The sequence below is a fragment of the Alternaria ethzedia genome, assembly GCF_023757985.1.
Source record: "Alternaria ethzedia strain BMP 0044 chromosome Unknown scaffold_19, whole genome shotgun sequence".
NCBI lineage: Eukaryota > Fungi > Ascomycota > Dothideomycetes > Pleosporales > Pleosporaceae > Alternaria > Alternaria ethzedia.
In genome coordinates this window covers 205,733-220,576 of record NW_026056212.1, presented here as the reverse complement: position 1 = coordinate 220,576, position 14,844 = coordinate 205,733, and the positions used below count along the sequence as shown (strand labels likewise).

General features: G+C 51.8%; 6 protein-coding genes across 6 annotated transcripts; 3 read left to right on the top strand and 3 right to left on the bottom strand.

Moving 5' to 3' along the window:
* Positions 1-1,166: 1,166 nt before the first annotated feature.
* Positions 1,167-2,206, top strand: J4E87_007177 (uncharacterized protein; the record flags this gene model as incomplete). The annotated part of the gene is made up of 4 exons (XM_049378773.1): positions 1,167-1,258; positions 1,406-1,703; positions 1,763-1,790; positions 1,965-2,206. The coding sequence occupies 4 exons, from the start codon at positions 1,167-1,169 to the stop codon at positions 2,204-2,206; spliced, it is 660 nt and encodes a 219-aa protein (XP_049231435.1).
* A 157-nt stretch (positions 2,207-2,363) lies between these two features.
* Positions 2,364-3,280, bottom strand: J4E87_007176 (uncharacterized protein; the record flags this gene model as incomplete). The annotated part of the gene is made up of 2 exons (XM_049378772.1): positions 2,364-2,934; positions 2,991-3,280. The coding sequence occupies 2 exons, from the start codon at positions 3,278-3,280 to the stop codon at positions 2,364-2,366; spliced, it is 861 nt and encodes a 286-aa protein (XP_049231434.1).
* A 2,417-nt stretch (positions 3,281-5,697) lies between these two features.
* J4E87_007175 (uncharacterized protein) lies at positions 5,698-6,619 on the top strand (the record flags this gene model as incomplete). The annotated part of the gene is made up of 2 exons (XM_049378771.1): positions 5,698-5,866; positions 5,928-6,619. 2 exons carry the CDS (start codon positions 5,698-5,700, stop codon positions 6,617-6,619), a joined length of 861 nt encoding a protein of 286 aa, XP_049231433.1.
* A 53-nt stretch (positions 6,620-6,672) lies between these two features.
* On the bottom strand, positions 6,673-7,359 carry J4E87_007174 (uncharacterized protein; the record flags this gene model as incomplete). The annotated part of the gene is made up of 1 exon (XM_049378770.1): positions 6,673-7,359. One exon carries the CDS (start codon positions 7,357-7,359, stop codon positions 6,673-6,675), a length of 687 nt encoding a protein of 228 aa, XP_049231432.1.
* Positions 7,360-9,053: 1,694 nt separating this feature from the next.
* J4E87_007173 (uncharacterized protein) lies at positions 9,054-10,244 on the top strand (the record flags this gene model as incomplete). Its single annotated transcript, XM_049378769.1, has 1 exon — positions 9,054-10,244. One exon carries the CDS (start codon positions 9,054-9,056, stop codon positions 10,242-10,244), a length of 1,191 nt encoding a protein of 396 aa, XP_049231431.1.
* Positions 10,245-10,819: 575 nt separating this feature from the next.
* J4E87_007172 (uncharacterized protein) lies at positions 10,820-13,683 on the bottom strand (the record flags this gene model as incomplete). The annotated part of the gene is made up of 5 exons (XM_049378768.1): positions 10,820-11,893; positions 11,944-12,641; positions 12,699-13,029; positions 13,362-13,596; positions 13,646-13,683. The coding sequence occupies 5 exons, from the start codon at positions 13,681-13,683 to the stop codon at positions 10,820-10,822; spliced, it is 2,376 nt and encodes a 791-aa protein (XP_049231430.1).
* Between the last annotated feature and the right edge of the window lie 1,161 nt (positions 13,684-14,844).

Genomic DNA, 14,844 nt, shown 5'->3' with positions numbered 1-14,844 from the left:
CCGCTTCTGACTCCTCCAGCGGCGCGGTAGCTTCTGTCACGACCGATGCATGCAGAGGAACAGAACCCTGTCCCGCGGTGTATAGCGAGTACGATGTGCCTTAGCACGCGGTTGCCGACTTCCGGACAGCGCGCTGCCTTCGGCTTCCGATGGCAGTAGACAACGACCAACAAATAGAGCACATGCATGAGAATGAGCAGATTGACAATGCCATTATTCTCCGGCGTCAGAGGAATGAGATGCCCTCAGCATTGCCTGGAAATACGGCGACCGTTGGCGGAAAGAGGGTCAGGCATTAGCTTGGCGGGACCTGGAGTTGAGCGGTTCCACTATTGCCAGTCCACCTCGTACTTTTTTTTCGCGCCGGCGGCGCCGCCTATGCCTATAGTATGAGCCTCAGGGACAAAACCTCATCTCACCCTGTTATGCGAAAAGGAGTAGGATGCCAAGTTGGAAATTGCATCCTCTGCACATGTCGCCAGTGGGTTCGACATGACCAATCGTGGGTGCCTGGCAAAGGCTCCGTCGCGCTATCGATTGTAACTTCGAGTCCGGGGCGCCATCACTTGGACAGCCATGTGTGGTGGTGTCATAGAGAACTTAGGTCCCACGGATGGGACGTAGCTCATCACCCAAGGTTCCGCTCCGTCTTGGTGTAAACAGTGCCAAGATCCCACACTTGCCTCAGTCCCCCTGAACCGCACGATGGCTTCTTTTGCGTCGCGTCCTGAGTGTTGAGGTCTGGGGAATACACCTGCAATGTGACCTGCAGAATCGCGCGAGCGCTGAGCTGAGGCTCGTGTATGTAACGAGGCAGAGAGATTGTCTACTCCGATACCTCAATCTCAACGCCCACTGGCCGCGCATTATCTTCGCGGAGAACGTCCAATAGACCGTTATGAAGAAAGTCACAGGCACAGCATCTCAAGCAAGCTTACGGCGTATAACAATCATTTTCAAATGGTAGGAGCGACTCGAATCTTGGGGATGTCATGCGCACAGCTATTAAGTATTCGAGGTGGGAGGTCTTGGCAGCTCGCGATGTATGGCGTCATACGCACCCTGTCTAGTGGCTACCCTTGTCAAGGGCGCCCCTCACACACTTTCCATCCTACTTAGCACGAGTCCGCCGGCTAAGTTGGATTACACAACAACCTACAGCTACGATGGTCTCGTCTCTTCAGACTTCCGATAATTCCAAAGTCGTCAAGACTGAGCCACTTGACAACAAAGACGCCAAGTGGGCGACACTCAAAAAGTATGTATCCGGCTGTTTCGAACGCCTCAAGCCATTCTCCAATGCCACCAATGCATCTCAGTCTATGGCATTCACAAAGAAATCACACCGGAGCCTCGCCGGACCGCCGCATCATACATCAGCCAACACTTTGCTGACAATTTCTAGAATCACCTACACTGACCCAAAAGGTGTTGAGCGCACATGGGAATCCGGAGAACGTCTCACCCGACCACCGGGATCTGACATCGACGGCGTAGGCGTTGCAGCCATCCTCCAGGACCCAGCGAAACCCAATGATGAGCCTCGAATTCTGCTGCAAAAGCAATGGCGTGCGCCCGTTGATGCGACCGTCATAGAAGTTCCGGCTGGCTTGATGGATCCGGATGAGACTGCAGAGTCCTGCGCCATCCGTGAGCTCAAGGAGGAAACGGGCTATGTCGGAGAACTCGTCCCAGATAAGACTGTAAGAAATCCTATCATCTACCATGCACCCACAAGCTGATAATATCTCTCTCATTCTAGTTTCAGGTTACTCCAATCATGTTTAATGGTAAGTAGTGCTCGGAAATGGCGCTTGCGACGTCATCAGTATGCCGCTCCTGAATCTTTTCTTTTGCATCCGGAAAGCTTCTTCGTAATGATGCCACACAGGCAATGGCCATGCACAATCGACATACGAGCGCCACACATACATTTCATCATACGCACACTAATCTCCATCCAGATCCAGGGTTCTGCAACACCAACCTCAGGATGATTCACGTCACAGTGGACATATCTCGCCCGGAGAACCAGAACCCACAGCCGGAGCTTGAAGAGAACGAGTTCATCGAAACCTTCTCTGTCCCGCTGAAAGATCTATGGGATGAATGTATCAAATTTACGGAACAAGGATATGTTATTGACGCAAGAGTCGGCTCACTGGCGGAGGGCATAGAATTCGCTAAGCGATGGAAGTTGGCATGACTAGCCGACAAGCCTGCGAGGCACTCTCGTTTATGAGGTACCACTTCATAGGCATCTATCAAAGAGCTGCTAGACTGCTACAGAATCTGCCGCGTATTCCTCGTGTACCAAAATGTTCTCACCACATAGCCCACAGACGACAACTGTCGAGACCCCATCAATCAAAATCAGTGTTGGTCGCAGCACCCTCCCACTCGTCCAACAGCTTCAAGGTGCTCTCGCACTTCTCCCTAATCACTTGATGCGCATCTTCTCCCAATACCACTCTTATCGGTATCTCTTTTCCTTCAGCACAGCCACTCATAGTCAACACATCGACTATAACCCGACAAGCTTTCGCAGTATCTCCTCTCTGTGTGCCATGTTTCCCTTCCAGCCATTTCCTCAGCTCTCCCACGTGGCCATCCTCATACACATCGATATGCTTCTCGCTCTGCACTTGCACTCCCTCTGCAAGAACAGCGGTACGATAGTAGCCTGGCTCAACGACGGTAACGGAGATACCTAGTGGAGCGAGCTCTGCGCGCAGTCCTTCCGTGATACCCGATACAGCCCATTTCGTTCCCGCGTATAGAGCGTAGCCCGCGCCGCCCTGCCAAGATACCACCGATCCAAAGTTTGAAATGGTTCGATGGCCAGATGTGGCACGTAGGTGGGGTAGGAAGGCTTTGACGACGTTGAGGGTACCGAGCACATTCGTAGTAAAGATTTTGAGATCTTGTTCCGGGCTGCATGTCGTCAGTAGGTCTACCAGCCTCGAGGTTAAGCTTGACGAGACACGTACGAGGTTTCTTCTACAGCGCCTACAAGCACGTAGCCTGCAACATTGGCAAGATGGGTGATGTATCCATATTTGTCGTTGGCTTCTTTTGCTACCCTCTCAAGCTCTTCCAGCGGGTATGTGACATCCAAAACCACTGTATCGGCGCCTGCTTCTTTGAGTTCGGCGATGCGCGAGAGACTCCTAGCGCTGGCAATGACCTTGTGGCCTCTCGCCAGGGCTTCGAGGGCCAAACATTTACCGAAGCCGCTTGAAGCTGCTGTGATGAACCAGACTGGGGTTGGAACGCTCATGTTGGAGTAATTCGCTCTTGCGACAGTGTAGAAAGAACTGGGCGAGAGGCGTCAAAGTGAATGAGAAGTACGCTGTTCAGTGCAGGTTCGACGGACGGCCTTTAAACAGCCTCATCGTTCGGCAGCCCCTGCACATGAAAGCTGTCATCGGTAAGAGCGACGCACACATTCTCGTCCAAGATTACGCATCATGCCCGCGGAGCGCCATCATCCATAGAACAGCCTTCCATGTGCCCACCAGCTGTTTGTTAAATGCTTGCAGGCGGTTGGGTAGAGTTCGCGTGGGTGCTTGCCTTGCATATGCACAGCTGACGGAAGCAAACGGAATACCAATCTAGGAAGCTGGAAAGCCGAACGAGTAAGAGGAAAAACGATCTTGTCAACGATTGGTCGGCTCATAGAACGGTGGCGCGCATCCCTGTACCAATGCAGCCTTGCAATAAACACGGATCTATCCTAAGACTGAATCTGACAACACCGCTCGTGGATGCGATAGCCAGATTTCCCACGGAGAGCCCAGATACCTTTCGATTAGGGTGAAGATAAAACGTCCAGCATCGCCGACTTGCCATAAATGTCTGCCAAAGTGTAGTAAGATGGCGTAGTAAGCAAGCACTACCAAAGCTACAGGCTGCTTCGCATCCAAGAGTCTGTTGAATCTTGGGGGAACCAGCATGGTCCACTCGCAGATCATTTGATACCGACTGATTGGCGAATCCTCGTCGCTTTGCACGGCATCGAGCCCGACTTGAAGGTAGCGCACTGCAGTTCGGCATGCGTGCTTTTCCTCTTCGCTCATGTCATCAGTGTGGTCGATGAGATTGCTAATAGAAGAACAATCATCGCCCTTTGGGAGCTGAGAAGTGAAGGTCCTACTCAATGAAAGTATCGGTTCGAGCTCCGACTTCATGAGTAGCGGCCACGCGGATGTAGCAATGGTATAGATACCTCTGTGCATATCTATACACTGCACGTAGTGTGTGATGAAACCGTCGATACCGGTTGAAGGACGTAACACAAGGGTGTCCGCCAGTAGGTGCTGACCCAGCATTGAAGAGAAAAGCAGTATTGGTACACAATTGGATTGGTCCACATCTACTCTGGCAGAATTGAATAGCGAAACAGCGCGTGTCTGTAGAGCCACGGATTGGTGACGAAAGTAGGCTGAGCGTTCTGGATTGACATGTGCCAGATGGCAGGCGGAAAAGGCGAGGATCTGGTGCATGAGGTATGACGCCTGCAGAGCGGTCTCGAAACCGAGAGCGATACCAGAACGATGGAACTTCTCAAAGCCGACGGCAAAATTGTACATTTCTTCATTCAGCATAGCATGGAGGAGGAGCTCCATGTGACCGGCATTGACGTGATCTTCGTGGTACGCTTGGCTACCATTTGTCGATGGAGTATCTGCTGTGCGACCGTCACAGAGCGCAGAACTTGTCGGAGGGTTATCGTTGGGTGTAACTGAAGCATTGAAGTCAAACTGATGCCCTGGGCTTACGGATCGAGGGTGTGCATCTGGGGCTGAGATGGATGTGAAGCTGCACGCGCGCTCAGAAACGGTACATAGCCGACAGCGAGGGCGGTTTTCATCGCACTGATAAGTATCAGGTTACCAATAACTTCAAGAGAGCTTTGAATCCAAAGCTTACCTTGATATGCCGTCGTTTACTACACGGACGTGTTAGTTGAACGAGAGGAGAGGAAGGACATTGTAAGACCAGGGGGTAAAGGACGCACCATTCCAGGCACCCGCCTTTGGACTTCCTGTGACTGCGCCGAAGCATGTTGGCTTCATGACTGTGAGAGATCAGGTAACACGCGTATTACATACGTGCAGACATTAGAAGCATGGACGAGCAACGGCGCTTGGCGGAGAAGGGGGCCTGATCTCTCGGGTAAGGCCTCCTGACTAGCGCCACCCTTCGCTGACGTAACACGCGTGTAAACCTGTTTGGGTCAAGCGCCAGCCCTCTTCTCATCCATTCCACCAACCCATCGATGATACCCTGCGCTTCAACGAACTGTTTTAGTCCATTCTCAGTACAACAAAGACTTGCACGGACGTAAAGGCAGCAACAATTCGCAAGCTCTACTCATTTCGGCCTGCCACTTCTTCCATGCTATGCGGCTATACATCGATCGCTGCACAGTTTTGCCCTGTGAGTATCTGAGCGTTATGGCTAGCAGAAGGCAGGCTCTTGGCGCTTCGCAAGGCAGGAGCAAGATAATATGATCTTCTGGGTGCGCGGTAAATTTCCCTACAAGTAGTCTCCAACTGCTTTGCTTGTGCTGCCTTCTCACTCGCAATCCCTGTTCCATTCCAAAACAAATTCCTTGTCGCCTGTCTCTGCAGTGCCATCATTTGAAGCCTCGTTTACTACCTTTGCACGCTTTTGCTCGATACGTCGTCGAGAATGCCGGCGCTTGAAACCTACAAAGGCGCCTACCTTTGGAAATACGTGCCCAACTTCGCAGCAGCCATAACGTTTGGAGTTCTTTTCCTCGTCTTGACTCTAGCACATACCTATAAAGCGTACAAACATCGAACATGGTACGCTATACCATTCATTACTGGTGGCTTCTGTACGTATTTCTTGGCTCTGGTCTGACTGGCATGCGTACGCCGGTAGACTGACATATCCAGCTGAGCCCATGGGTTATGCGTGTCGCGCAATAGCAACCCATCATACAGGCGCTTTAGTCCCCTTCCTTCTACAAGCGATCTTCCTCCTCCTTCCACCGTGTCTGTTTGCAGGCACACTGTACATGGTTTACTCGCGCGTAGTACGAGCCACGCATGGCGAACGCTTCTCTTATGTGTCACCTCGATGGTGCACTCGAATCTTCATCGCAGGCGACCTTCTTTGTCTTAACATCCAATCAACTGGGGCGGGGTTCCTTCCCAAGCCGAAATTGGTAAACGCTGGAAACGGTGTTATCGTCACAGGCTTGGGTCTACAAGTCCTCATCTTTGCCGGATTCATGTGGTGCTGCGTTCTTTTCCACCGCAAGTTCTCACTCCACCTCCGCAACACTGGCCAAACTGTCGATGTACCTTGGGAAAGTGTGCTCTGGATGCTATACGGGACTTCTGTTCTCATCTCAATACGAAACATCTTCCGCCTAGTCGAATTCATCGCTGGACACGACGGCTACCTAAACTCGAACGAGTGGACAGTATACGTATTCGATGGCGTCTTGATGCTCCTCGTCATGATCAGCTTTTACGTTTGGTACCCGCCACAGCTACAGATTGAGGAGATTGGCACAGAGAGTATGATTGAGCTCACGGGCGAAGATAACAATGTGCCACAAAACGAGCCGTCCAGGAAGTAGCTTGGATGCTGCGATACCAATATTCGACGACATAGTAGCCATATTGTAGTTCTCTACACTACAGTCTCTTTCAGATCAAACATAACGGGTCTCGTCTCCGCAAACTCCTTCCTCTGATCCAGTTCCTCGAACCACTTCGCCAACCCTTCGTACTTGCTTTTCCATCCGGGGCTCATGCTTCCGAAGTCGATAAACCCAACTGTACACACCACTGCAATATCGGCAATCGTCATCTCGTCACCAACGAGATAGGCCTTCTCTTGCTCTCTTATACTCCGGACCATCTCATCGAAAGCCTGCATTGCGCCACTGATCTTCCGCTTCTGTCGATCGAGCCAAAGCTGCGACTGCTTGTCTTTCTCTCGGCGAGCTTCAAACCGGGCTATCACGATGGCGTCCATGCAACCCACGCTCAAGACGACGATCTGTCGGATTTGTAGATCCAAGTCCATGTCGCCGGTGATTAGATTCGGGCCCCTGTCTGCATACTTGCGCACAATGTATTCTTGGATGTGCGCGCTATCGTAGACTGGCGGTCGGCCGTCAGGGAGAAGCAGGATGGGCAGTTTCTCCAATGGGTTGTATTTGGGTGTTTCTGTTGCGCTTTGCCATGGTATCTCATTCCTGAGCTCGAAGGGTATGCCTTTTAGAGTGAGCGCGATGCGGTTCATGCGTGCGAATGGCGATGGTGTTGCTGATATGAGGGTCAGTGGCGACATTTCTGCGGTGGAGCTGGACATCGTCGCTGGGCTTAATTTCGTATTCTAATGTCTTCAAAGGTTGCAGAGCATGCAGACTGATGTTGATGTATGAGCGCGGACTGCGGGGACGTGATGGGGTATGGATAATGTACTTGTCTAGGCGGAGATAAGCCCGCATCTCTACGTCATTGCTTCGCAGTGATATTTGAAATAGTTCAGTTCCTGTTGTCCGAAGGATCGTCGTTCGTGAACATGATGGCAGTTGTCTGCAAGGACTTCAGCTTACCCATTGGTCAACCGCTTTACAACCTTCATGCCCCATCCCGTTATCCCCCCTTCACCGTCTCTCCTACTATCTCCAATATCTCTCGCATCCATACGCCTGGCTCTCTGCACACTATCCACCAGGGCTCTAATAACATCTTCTACCTCCCCGCGCTCATTGGAACTAATCTCGAAATGCCGGAAACCCTGACTTGCAGCCCATTGTTCCGCCATGTCCTTTTTCACCTGCCTCTTTGATGCATCCTCATCGACCATGTCCTTTTTATTCCCCACTACTACACAACCGAACCTCTTCTTCACTCCTTGCATCCTCCCTTCTGTGCCGTCTTTGGTAAATATGGTGTTGCGACAGTGGTAGATGTGTGGATACGTGTATTTGATGAGTTCATCCCAAGACCATTGGGCAGTGATGTCGTATATCAGAACGACGCCATCAGCACTCCCAATGTATTCATTCAATACACGGCGATATGAGGGAGATATGGAGCCCTGGAGATCTATATCCATGAAAGAAAAGCTCCAGTTGTCATCAGCGTGCGAAATGGTCCTTGAAAGTAGTTCAGAGTCGACAGCGCTGTGGCGAATAAAGTGTTTCCCTTCGAGGAACTAGAGCCAGTGTCAATACTGATGCTACTGGAGGAGAAACGACAATGGGTAATGTTGACAGGACGGTCGCATACCATGTCAATGAAGCATGTTTTGCCTGATTGGGCCTCACCTAAGACGACCACCTTGAGCGGGTTTGGTTCTTTGGAAAACAACATGATGAGACCTGAAGCAAAAAAGGAACATGCGATGTTGCCCAAGTGTGTTGGACTGATCCATGGATATCGCGCTGATTGTCAAGGCGTGAATCCTTCGCGACTGCCTGGTCAGGTAGCGCTAAGCTTCGAAAGGATACAAGCGGCACGTATGCCCAGAACCACGGCGCACCACCTGCATCGAAATGGGCGCGCTTTCAACGCAGCGACTGCTCTATTTCACTGCCTAGATGCTTTGCCACGAAATGGGATGCAGACACGCGTGGATTACACGTGTGTAGCTAAAGTAGCGGCCCACGCTCCCGCCAAGTCCGCGTGCCGGCAGTCCGGGATCGACGCTGGGGTCAGCCAGCAAGGCTAGATGGGCTCGACAAACGCGAAACAGCAGCGGCGTTCTTATGGAGGCTCCTCGCCCGCCTGATCATGCCTCGATGACTTCCTGGCACACTCTACTGTATAATTGCCCCGACCCTGCCTCTAGAATTCTCGACTGCCACGACAGGAAGGACCTGCGCAAGAAACACCAAGCGCAAATGACCGCTCGGCCATAATAAAAAGGACTGGCATAACGCTGTCACTGCTTTCGCATTCTACGTCGTCGTATACAGTGCCTGTTTTCCTCGCTGTGAAGACTATCTCGAGATACGACGGCAGTGCGAGATTTTCCCCTTCGACCAAAACATCGCGATGACGTCGTACCGTGATCACCCCTATGCGCATGCGCAAAACCGCCCGCGACCCCTCATCGAGCAGATACCAGACTACCGCGACGACCTTGACGTATCCGACGAAGAAGAAGGCTTCTACGCACGCGACGACGATTTCTTGATTCCGCCAAAGTTCCAGGCGGCCATCGCACGCACAACCGACCGAATCCCCCGGAGGATAAAGCGCCACAGTGTCACGTATCTCGTAATCGCGGTTCTCTTTTTGATAAGTTGGTGGACATACTTTGGGCCTAGACACACAGCATACAGAACGGAGTTGCATCTCATGGACAACGCACCAACGATGAGCTACGGCAGCAATGTCCGGCCAGAGTTCAAGGGCATGATCCAGGTCAGCGACATGGACGAGCAGCATCTGCCTAAGAAGCACAGCAGACTCGTCTTCGTCGGCGATGTCCATGGCTGCAGAAAAGAACTGGAGCATCTCCTCAAGAAGATCGACCTCAACCACAAGCACGACCACCTCGTCATGACCGGCGACATGATAGCCAAGGGCCCGGACTCGCCAGGCGTCATCAAGCTCGCCCAAAAGATCGGCGCTTCCTGCGTGCGCGGAAACTGGGAAGACAAGCTCCTGCTCTCCATCGCCGACGCACAAGATCGTCACGTCCTCAAATTCACCCCCGACGACTCCCCCGACGCAAACATCGACTTTGTAGACGAAGTCAGCCAATCGCACGGCGACTACAAGCTACGCAAGCTAGCGAAACAATTCACCAAAAGAGAAATCGAATACCTCCGACAATGCCCCGTCATCCTCCGCGTCGGCACCGTCCCGACATTAGGCAACCTCGTAACCGTACACGCCGGCCTCGTCCCCGACACCCCGCTCGAACACCAAGACCCCTTCCACGTTATGAACATGCGGACTATCGATCTTAAGACGAGAATACCGAGTAGCAAACATGCGGGCACGCCTTGGGAGAAGTTCTGGAATCATCGCCAGGAGAAGCTGAAGCAGGAGGATAGGGCGACGGTGGTTTACGGACACAACAGAAAGAAGGGTCTCAATATACATGAGTATTCCTATGGTCTGGATACGGGGTGTGTTAGTGGGGGCAAGCTGACGGCGCTTGTGGTTGATGGAGACGGCAAGACGGAGTTGGTGCATGTCAAATGCGGCAAGGAGAGCGGGTATGCTAGTGATTAAGGGACCATGGTCTCTAGGATTAGATATGTGGGCGTTTGGGAGCTATAGAATACGCATTGGGCATTTTGGGAGTTGGTGTTGGATACACCGTTGCCTATACATACTTCTGTCGGCTTAGCGTTAGCATAGCATTGTTGTAATATCACGTTAGATTGTTGACTTTTCTCGATAAAGTCCTACGAATCATTAGAGTCATGGGTTGAAGAACACTCAAAGCAGCCGAGTAGATTGATACATGCATCATACGATTCACTGCGAATGAAGTTCTCGTCAAACCAGCGAGTGGAGACGTTTATTATTAGAAAAGGCTTGTACATGCTGTTGCGCATGGTAGATGAGCGCGTCGCTAGCCTAGACAGCGTAACTGGAGCACCACATCCACGAAGCTCAGGCTCGTGGCACTAAAGCTGGTACGTGAAGATCTGACGGCACGGAGCTGAACACCCTGAGGTGTGATCATCGCCATTTCGTTGGGTCTGAAAGTAATCAGGCGACTTGCCTCGCTCATAGTAGATCTCAACGCTCCTACAGGGCAGATACGCAGCACCCGTGTCCCAGTAGCTAGAACTGAAGTCCTACTCCTCCATTTCCACATCCTCAACCTTCATCACCGGAGCGCCCATGTCATCACTCCCGCCCTGTACATGCTGTTGAACAGGAGCATACGAATTCATCTCGGCACCCATTCCGTATGCAGCGAACTGTGTAGGCTGGGTCGTAGCCGCACCAATCCTCTGGAAGTCCGGAAACGCCTCACGCTCGCCGCTATCGTAAGTGGGCCGGCGACCTTGCATGCCAGGGTGATGAGTCGGGAACTGGTATTGCTGCATGCGGTTTCGCGACTCGTTTGGCATAGTGGGTTCTCGGACTGCTTCCAGACGGTCCATGAACGCGTTGCGCTGGACAGTTGGGCCACGTTGGATGCCGGGATGGAGGTTTGCAGTTGAATGACCAACGAAGGGGAAGGCATGAACACCACGACCAGTAGCCTGTGGATGACTGCTCTGCATCGATGCATTGTTGCGCTTGATCATATCACCGAGCATCTGGTTCTGCCTAGCCAACTCTGTCTTCTGGCGCTGGTTCTCAGATGTCAAGGTGTTGACCTGATTGCGCAACTCCATCATCTTACTCTCGACAATGCGGTTCCAGTTTGCAATGGTGCCGGCGTTCTGGAAGATCGGGGTCTCGCCATCAACGATGTCGATATTGTCTTCCGAAACCTGCGAGCCAGTAGGCGATAGCGGAGTTTCAATCCTGTTCCGGCCATGCTCGATCATGGTTACGAGGCGGGACTTGGCTTTCATGATCATGATGGTGTCCATATCTCGGAGCTTGATGTCGGGACGCTCGGGATCATGAACATCGCTGAAGATCATATCGTAGTCGATCTTGATGTAACGTGCTCCCATGTCATCATCCGGGCCACCTAGCGCGTATTGGTATATGAAGACCCAGTCTATGCCGTACTGTTTGCCTCGCTGTTGACAATAGTATTCCAAACGAGGGCCAAACTTCTGCGACGCGCGGATCGTGAGGATGGAGAAGATGGGAGTGCCATTGATGTCGTATGTATTGCTATGAATACGAAGTGTCATTACGGGATCGTTCTCGTCTGCTACGGGTAGAGCAGAACGTTGCAAAGCAATCTAAACTTGTCAGTGACTAGATTCTAGAGCCGGGAAACAATCCCACTTACTGGCTGTGTGAGCTCCCGAGCTACCGGTCTCTTCGTAGTCGGAGCAGCCGTATTCATCCCTTGAAGCTGCCCTTGTGTCGGCAAGTGCAAGTCGGCGGCTGGCTGGGCCGACGTCTGGCGAGAAGGCATGCGAGATCCAGGCGCGCTTGCAAGGAACTCGTTGGGCCGAAGGTTACGACGAGCAGCTTCCTCATACACCTTGAAGTTGGCGGATTGGATGGGTCGGAAGCGCGTCAAACGAGACTCAGGGGAATGTACATGATTGAACTGGCTGCGATGTTCGTCCTGTACCTGTGACGCTGGACGAGTCGGTACAGGCACACGCACTCCGTTGTTGTGTCGAGTTGCCATGGCTGCGATACGTCTCTGTTGCGCATTCAACTTCTTGAGCAACTCATCACCATCTATCGCAGATTGATTCAAGACCTCTCCATTTCGCCCCACAATATATGTCATACGACCAGAACTATTGTGGATGTGTGGCCAGCGAGCTAGAGCTTGCTGCGGAGTCATAACGTCGCGACCATCGTACTGTTGACCGGGTATCAAGGGTGGTATGGGAACCTGCTTCTGCAGAGCTAGGTATCCTCGGGCTTGATCTCGCTGTACGTGCTGAAACATGAGTGTCGACTGCGGGGGTAGTGTAGTTGGAACGTGATCGCGCGATTGTAGGTGAGTCGACGATCTCAAGCCGTCAACTGGAGCTGTTTTCATTAGCAGTCATTCAGAATAAGGAGTTTTTGGAGGCCACGTACTGTTCTCTTCGATATCCATATGATACTGGGGCGACCTCTCAAGGTCAGACTGCGACGCAAACGGAGGATACAAACGGCCAGCTTCCTGACTTGGTCCAGTGGCTGTAGTCGTCTCTTTCTTGGCAACAGCAGTTGCACGCTTGGCGACCGGCTTGGACTTTGGACGCGCACCTGGTGAGTCGGTGGCCTTACGCTTGCCTTTGTCGTCCTTGGCAACTGTGCCAGCGCGACTAGATCTAGGAGCTGATTTGTACGGCTGTGTGGGTGTATCTGTGAGCAACTCTGGGTTGCAGTCGGACACTTGTTCTTTGTGCTTGGTACATGCAAGTCCCTGCTGCAGGCAATGTTTACAGGCGTCGTCGGTATAATAGGCATCGCACGTCGACTTATGGCCCTTGCAACATTCGTCGCAAATCTTCCAGCATGAGTCTTTGATGTGCCGCTGATTCACAATTAGCGATGTTTATCTGAAGGATACGGACGGACGACAGACCTCTATAGAGTACTTCTTGGACATCTGGGCATCGCACCGTGGACAGGCAAAGGCGCTGTCACTCATGCTACCCCCGAGGCGCCTCTTTGCACATTTAGATCTGGTATCCCTTGTATGGCGCTATAGTTAGGTCAGTACGTGAAGATGAAACGTGGGCTTCTGATACGTACTTTGAGCTTCGCTTCGCTGACATATGTCTTGCCACAATACTGGCATGCGTATGGCTTCTTGGTGTTGGAACTTTCGTCCGTAGACTCTTCGCCGTCATCATTTTTGAGCGCTTCGACGCGTCCATCGTTACCTCGCATCGCGCTGCTCACTTCTAGAGAGGGAGTTTCGGGAAGTTCTGATAAAGGAGAGCTGTCTGCCATTGGGGACATGCCAGATGGCTGAGTCTGCGCCGCACTATATATTGTAAGCATTGATCTCAAAATATTCGCTAGTGAATACATACTCGCACTGATTTCGATCGCTATCCTGACTCCGCTCCATAGTGAACTGGTCTCAGGGCAGATTGTGAGTCGAAAGAGTGAGAGGAATCTTTCAAGCCAGAGGAGACGATATGCTCTTTATAGCAGCAGAGATGTGAAGGACGTGCAGAGAAAGTAGAAGAATCGAATCATCTGACTCAGGCGCAGAAGAGTGAAGAAGTTCAGCAGGCGCGTGTGATCGACGAAAGACTTCCGTTATAGGCACTGGTGAGCAGTGAGGGCTGATGAAAAGCCTTCAACAAGACCCTGAAAGAAATTTGCAAACGCTCACCACTCCTATCAACGTTGCCTGGAGCAGTCAAAGACCGTCCAGAACCGTCAGTGCGCTCAGTCAGTGAGAGCTTTCCTTGAAGCGATGACGCAACTTGTGGTCCGCGCGTCAAAATAGAGATAATGTGGTGTTCTGATCAGAACCACCTTATAGATTTTGTGACATATTCACGAGACAAAGACCGTACAGTCATGTTGCCGGTCGCTGTCTACTGACCCTAGTCAACAGGTATATCTGTCACGATCGATATGCGAACTGTGGAGATGCGTCGTGGATGCTAGATATCATATGTATCGGTAGAAAGATGAGGCGCGTTTTGACAGGATTCTGACAGTTGTAACATAAAACTGCTTAATCCCACAGGAACGCATACGAGTATACACCGGGCTCTGAAAAGCACGAGCGAAGGTGGAATAGTCTGGCACAGAAAGGCCGGAATAGGTGACTAAGAGAACCAAAGGATTTCGGGCTGTTGAAAATAGCCCTGAAGATACTGTAGTCCATCGGCTTGGTCTTCTTGCTTGTGAAGATGATGAATGTGCTGAGATGACAGCCGACATGAACTGCCATGGCGAAACCAAAGGGGTGAATTGAGATGGAGATGGAGATGGACTATCGGATCAGCACAAGCGCGTCGATAGCTTTGTCCTGTAGGATGCGCCCATATCGTGTACGACTTGGTGGTGGTGAAGTGAGGTGAAGAGGGCACACTTCCCGAGGTCTGGTTGACGCGAGAGATGACGCGCCGTGGACCCACTCTTGGCAGCGTTCCTACCTACGCGCCCGCGGTGCAGCCAGACTTAAGCTTTTAAGAACTCCACGAGAATGCTGTCGTGAACAGCGCAAGTGTTGTATGTTACAATTTTTCATATCACCACCTGGGCATGCAGG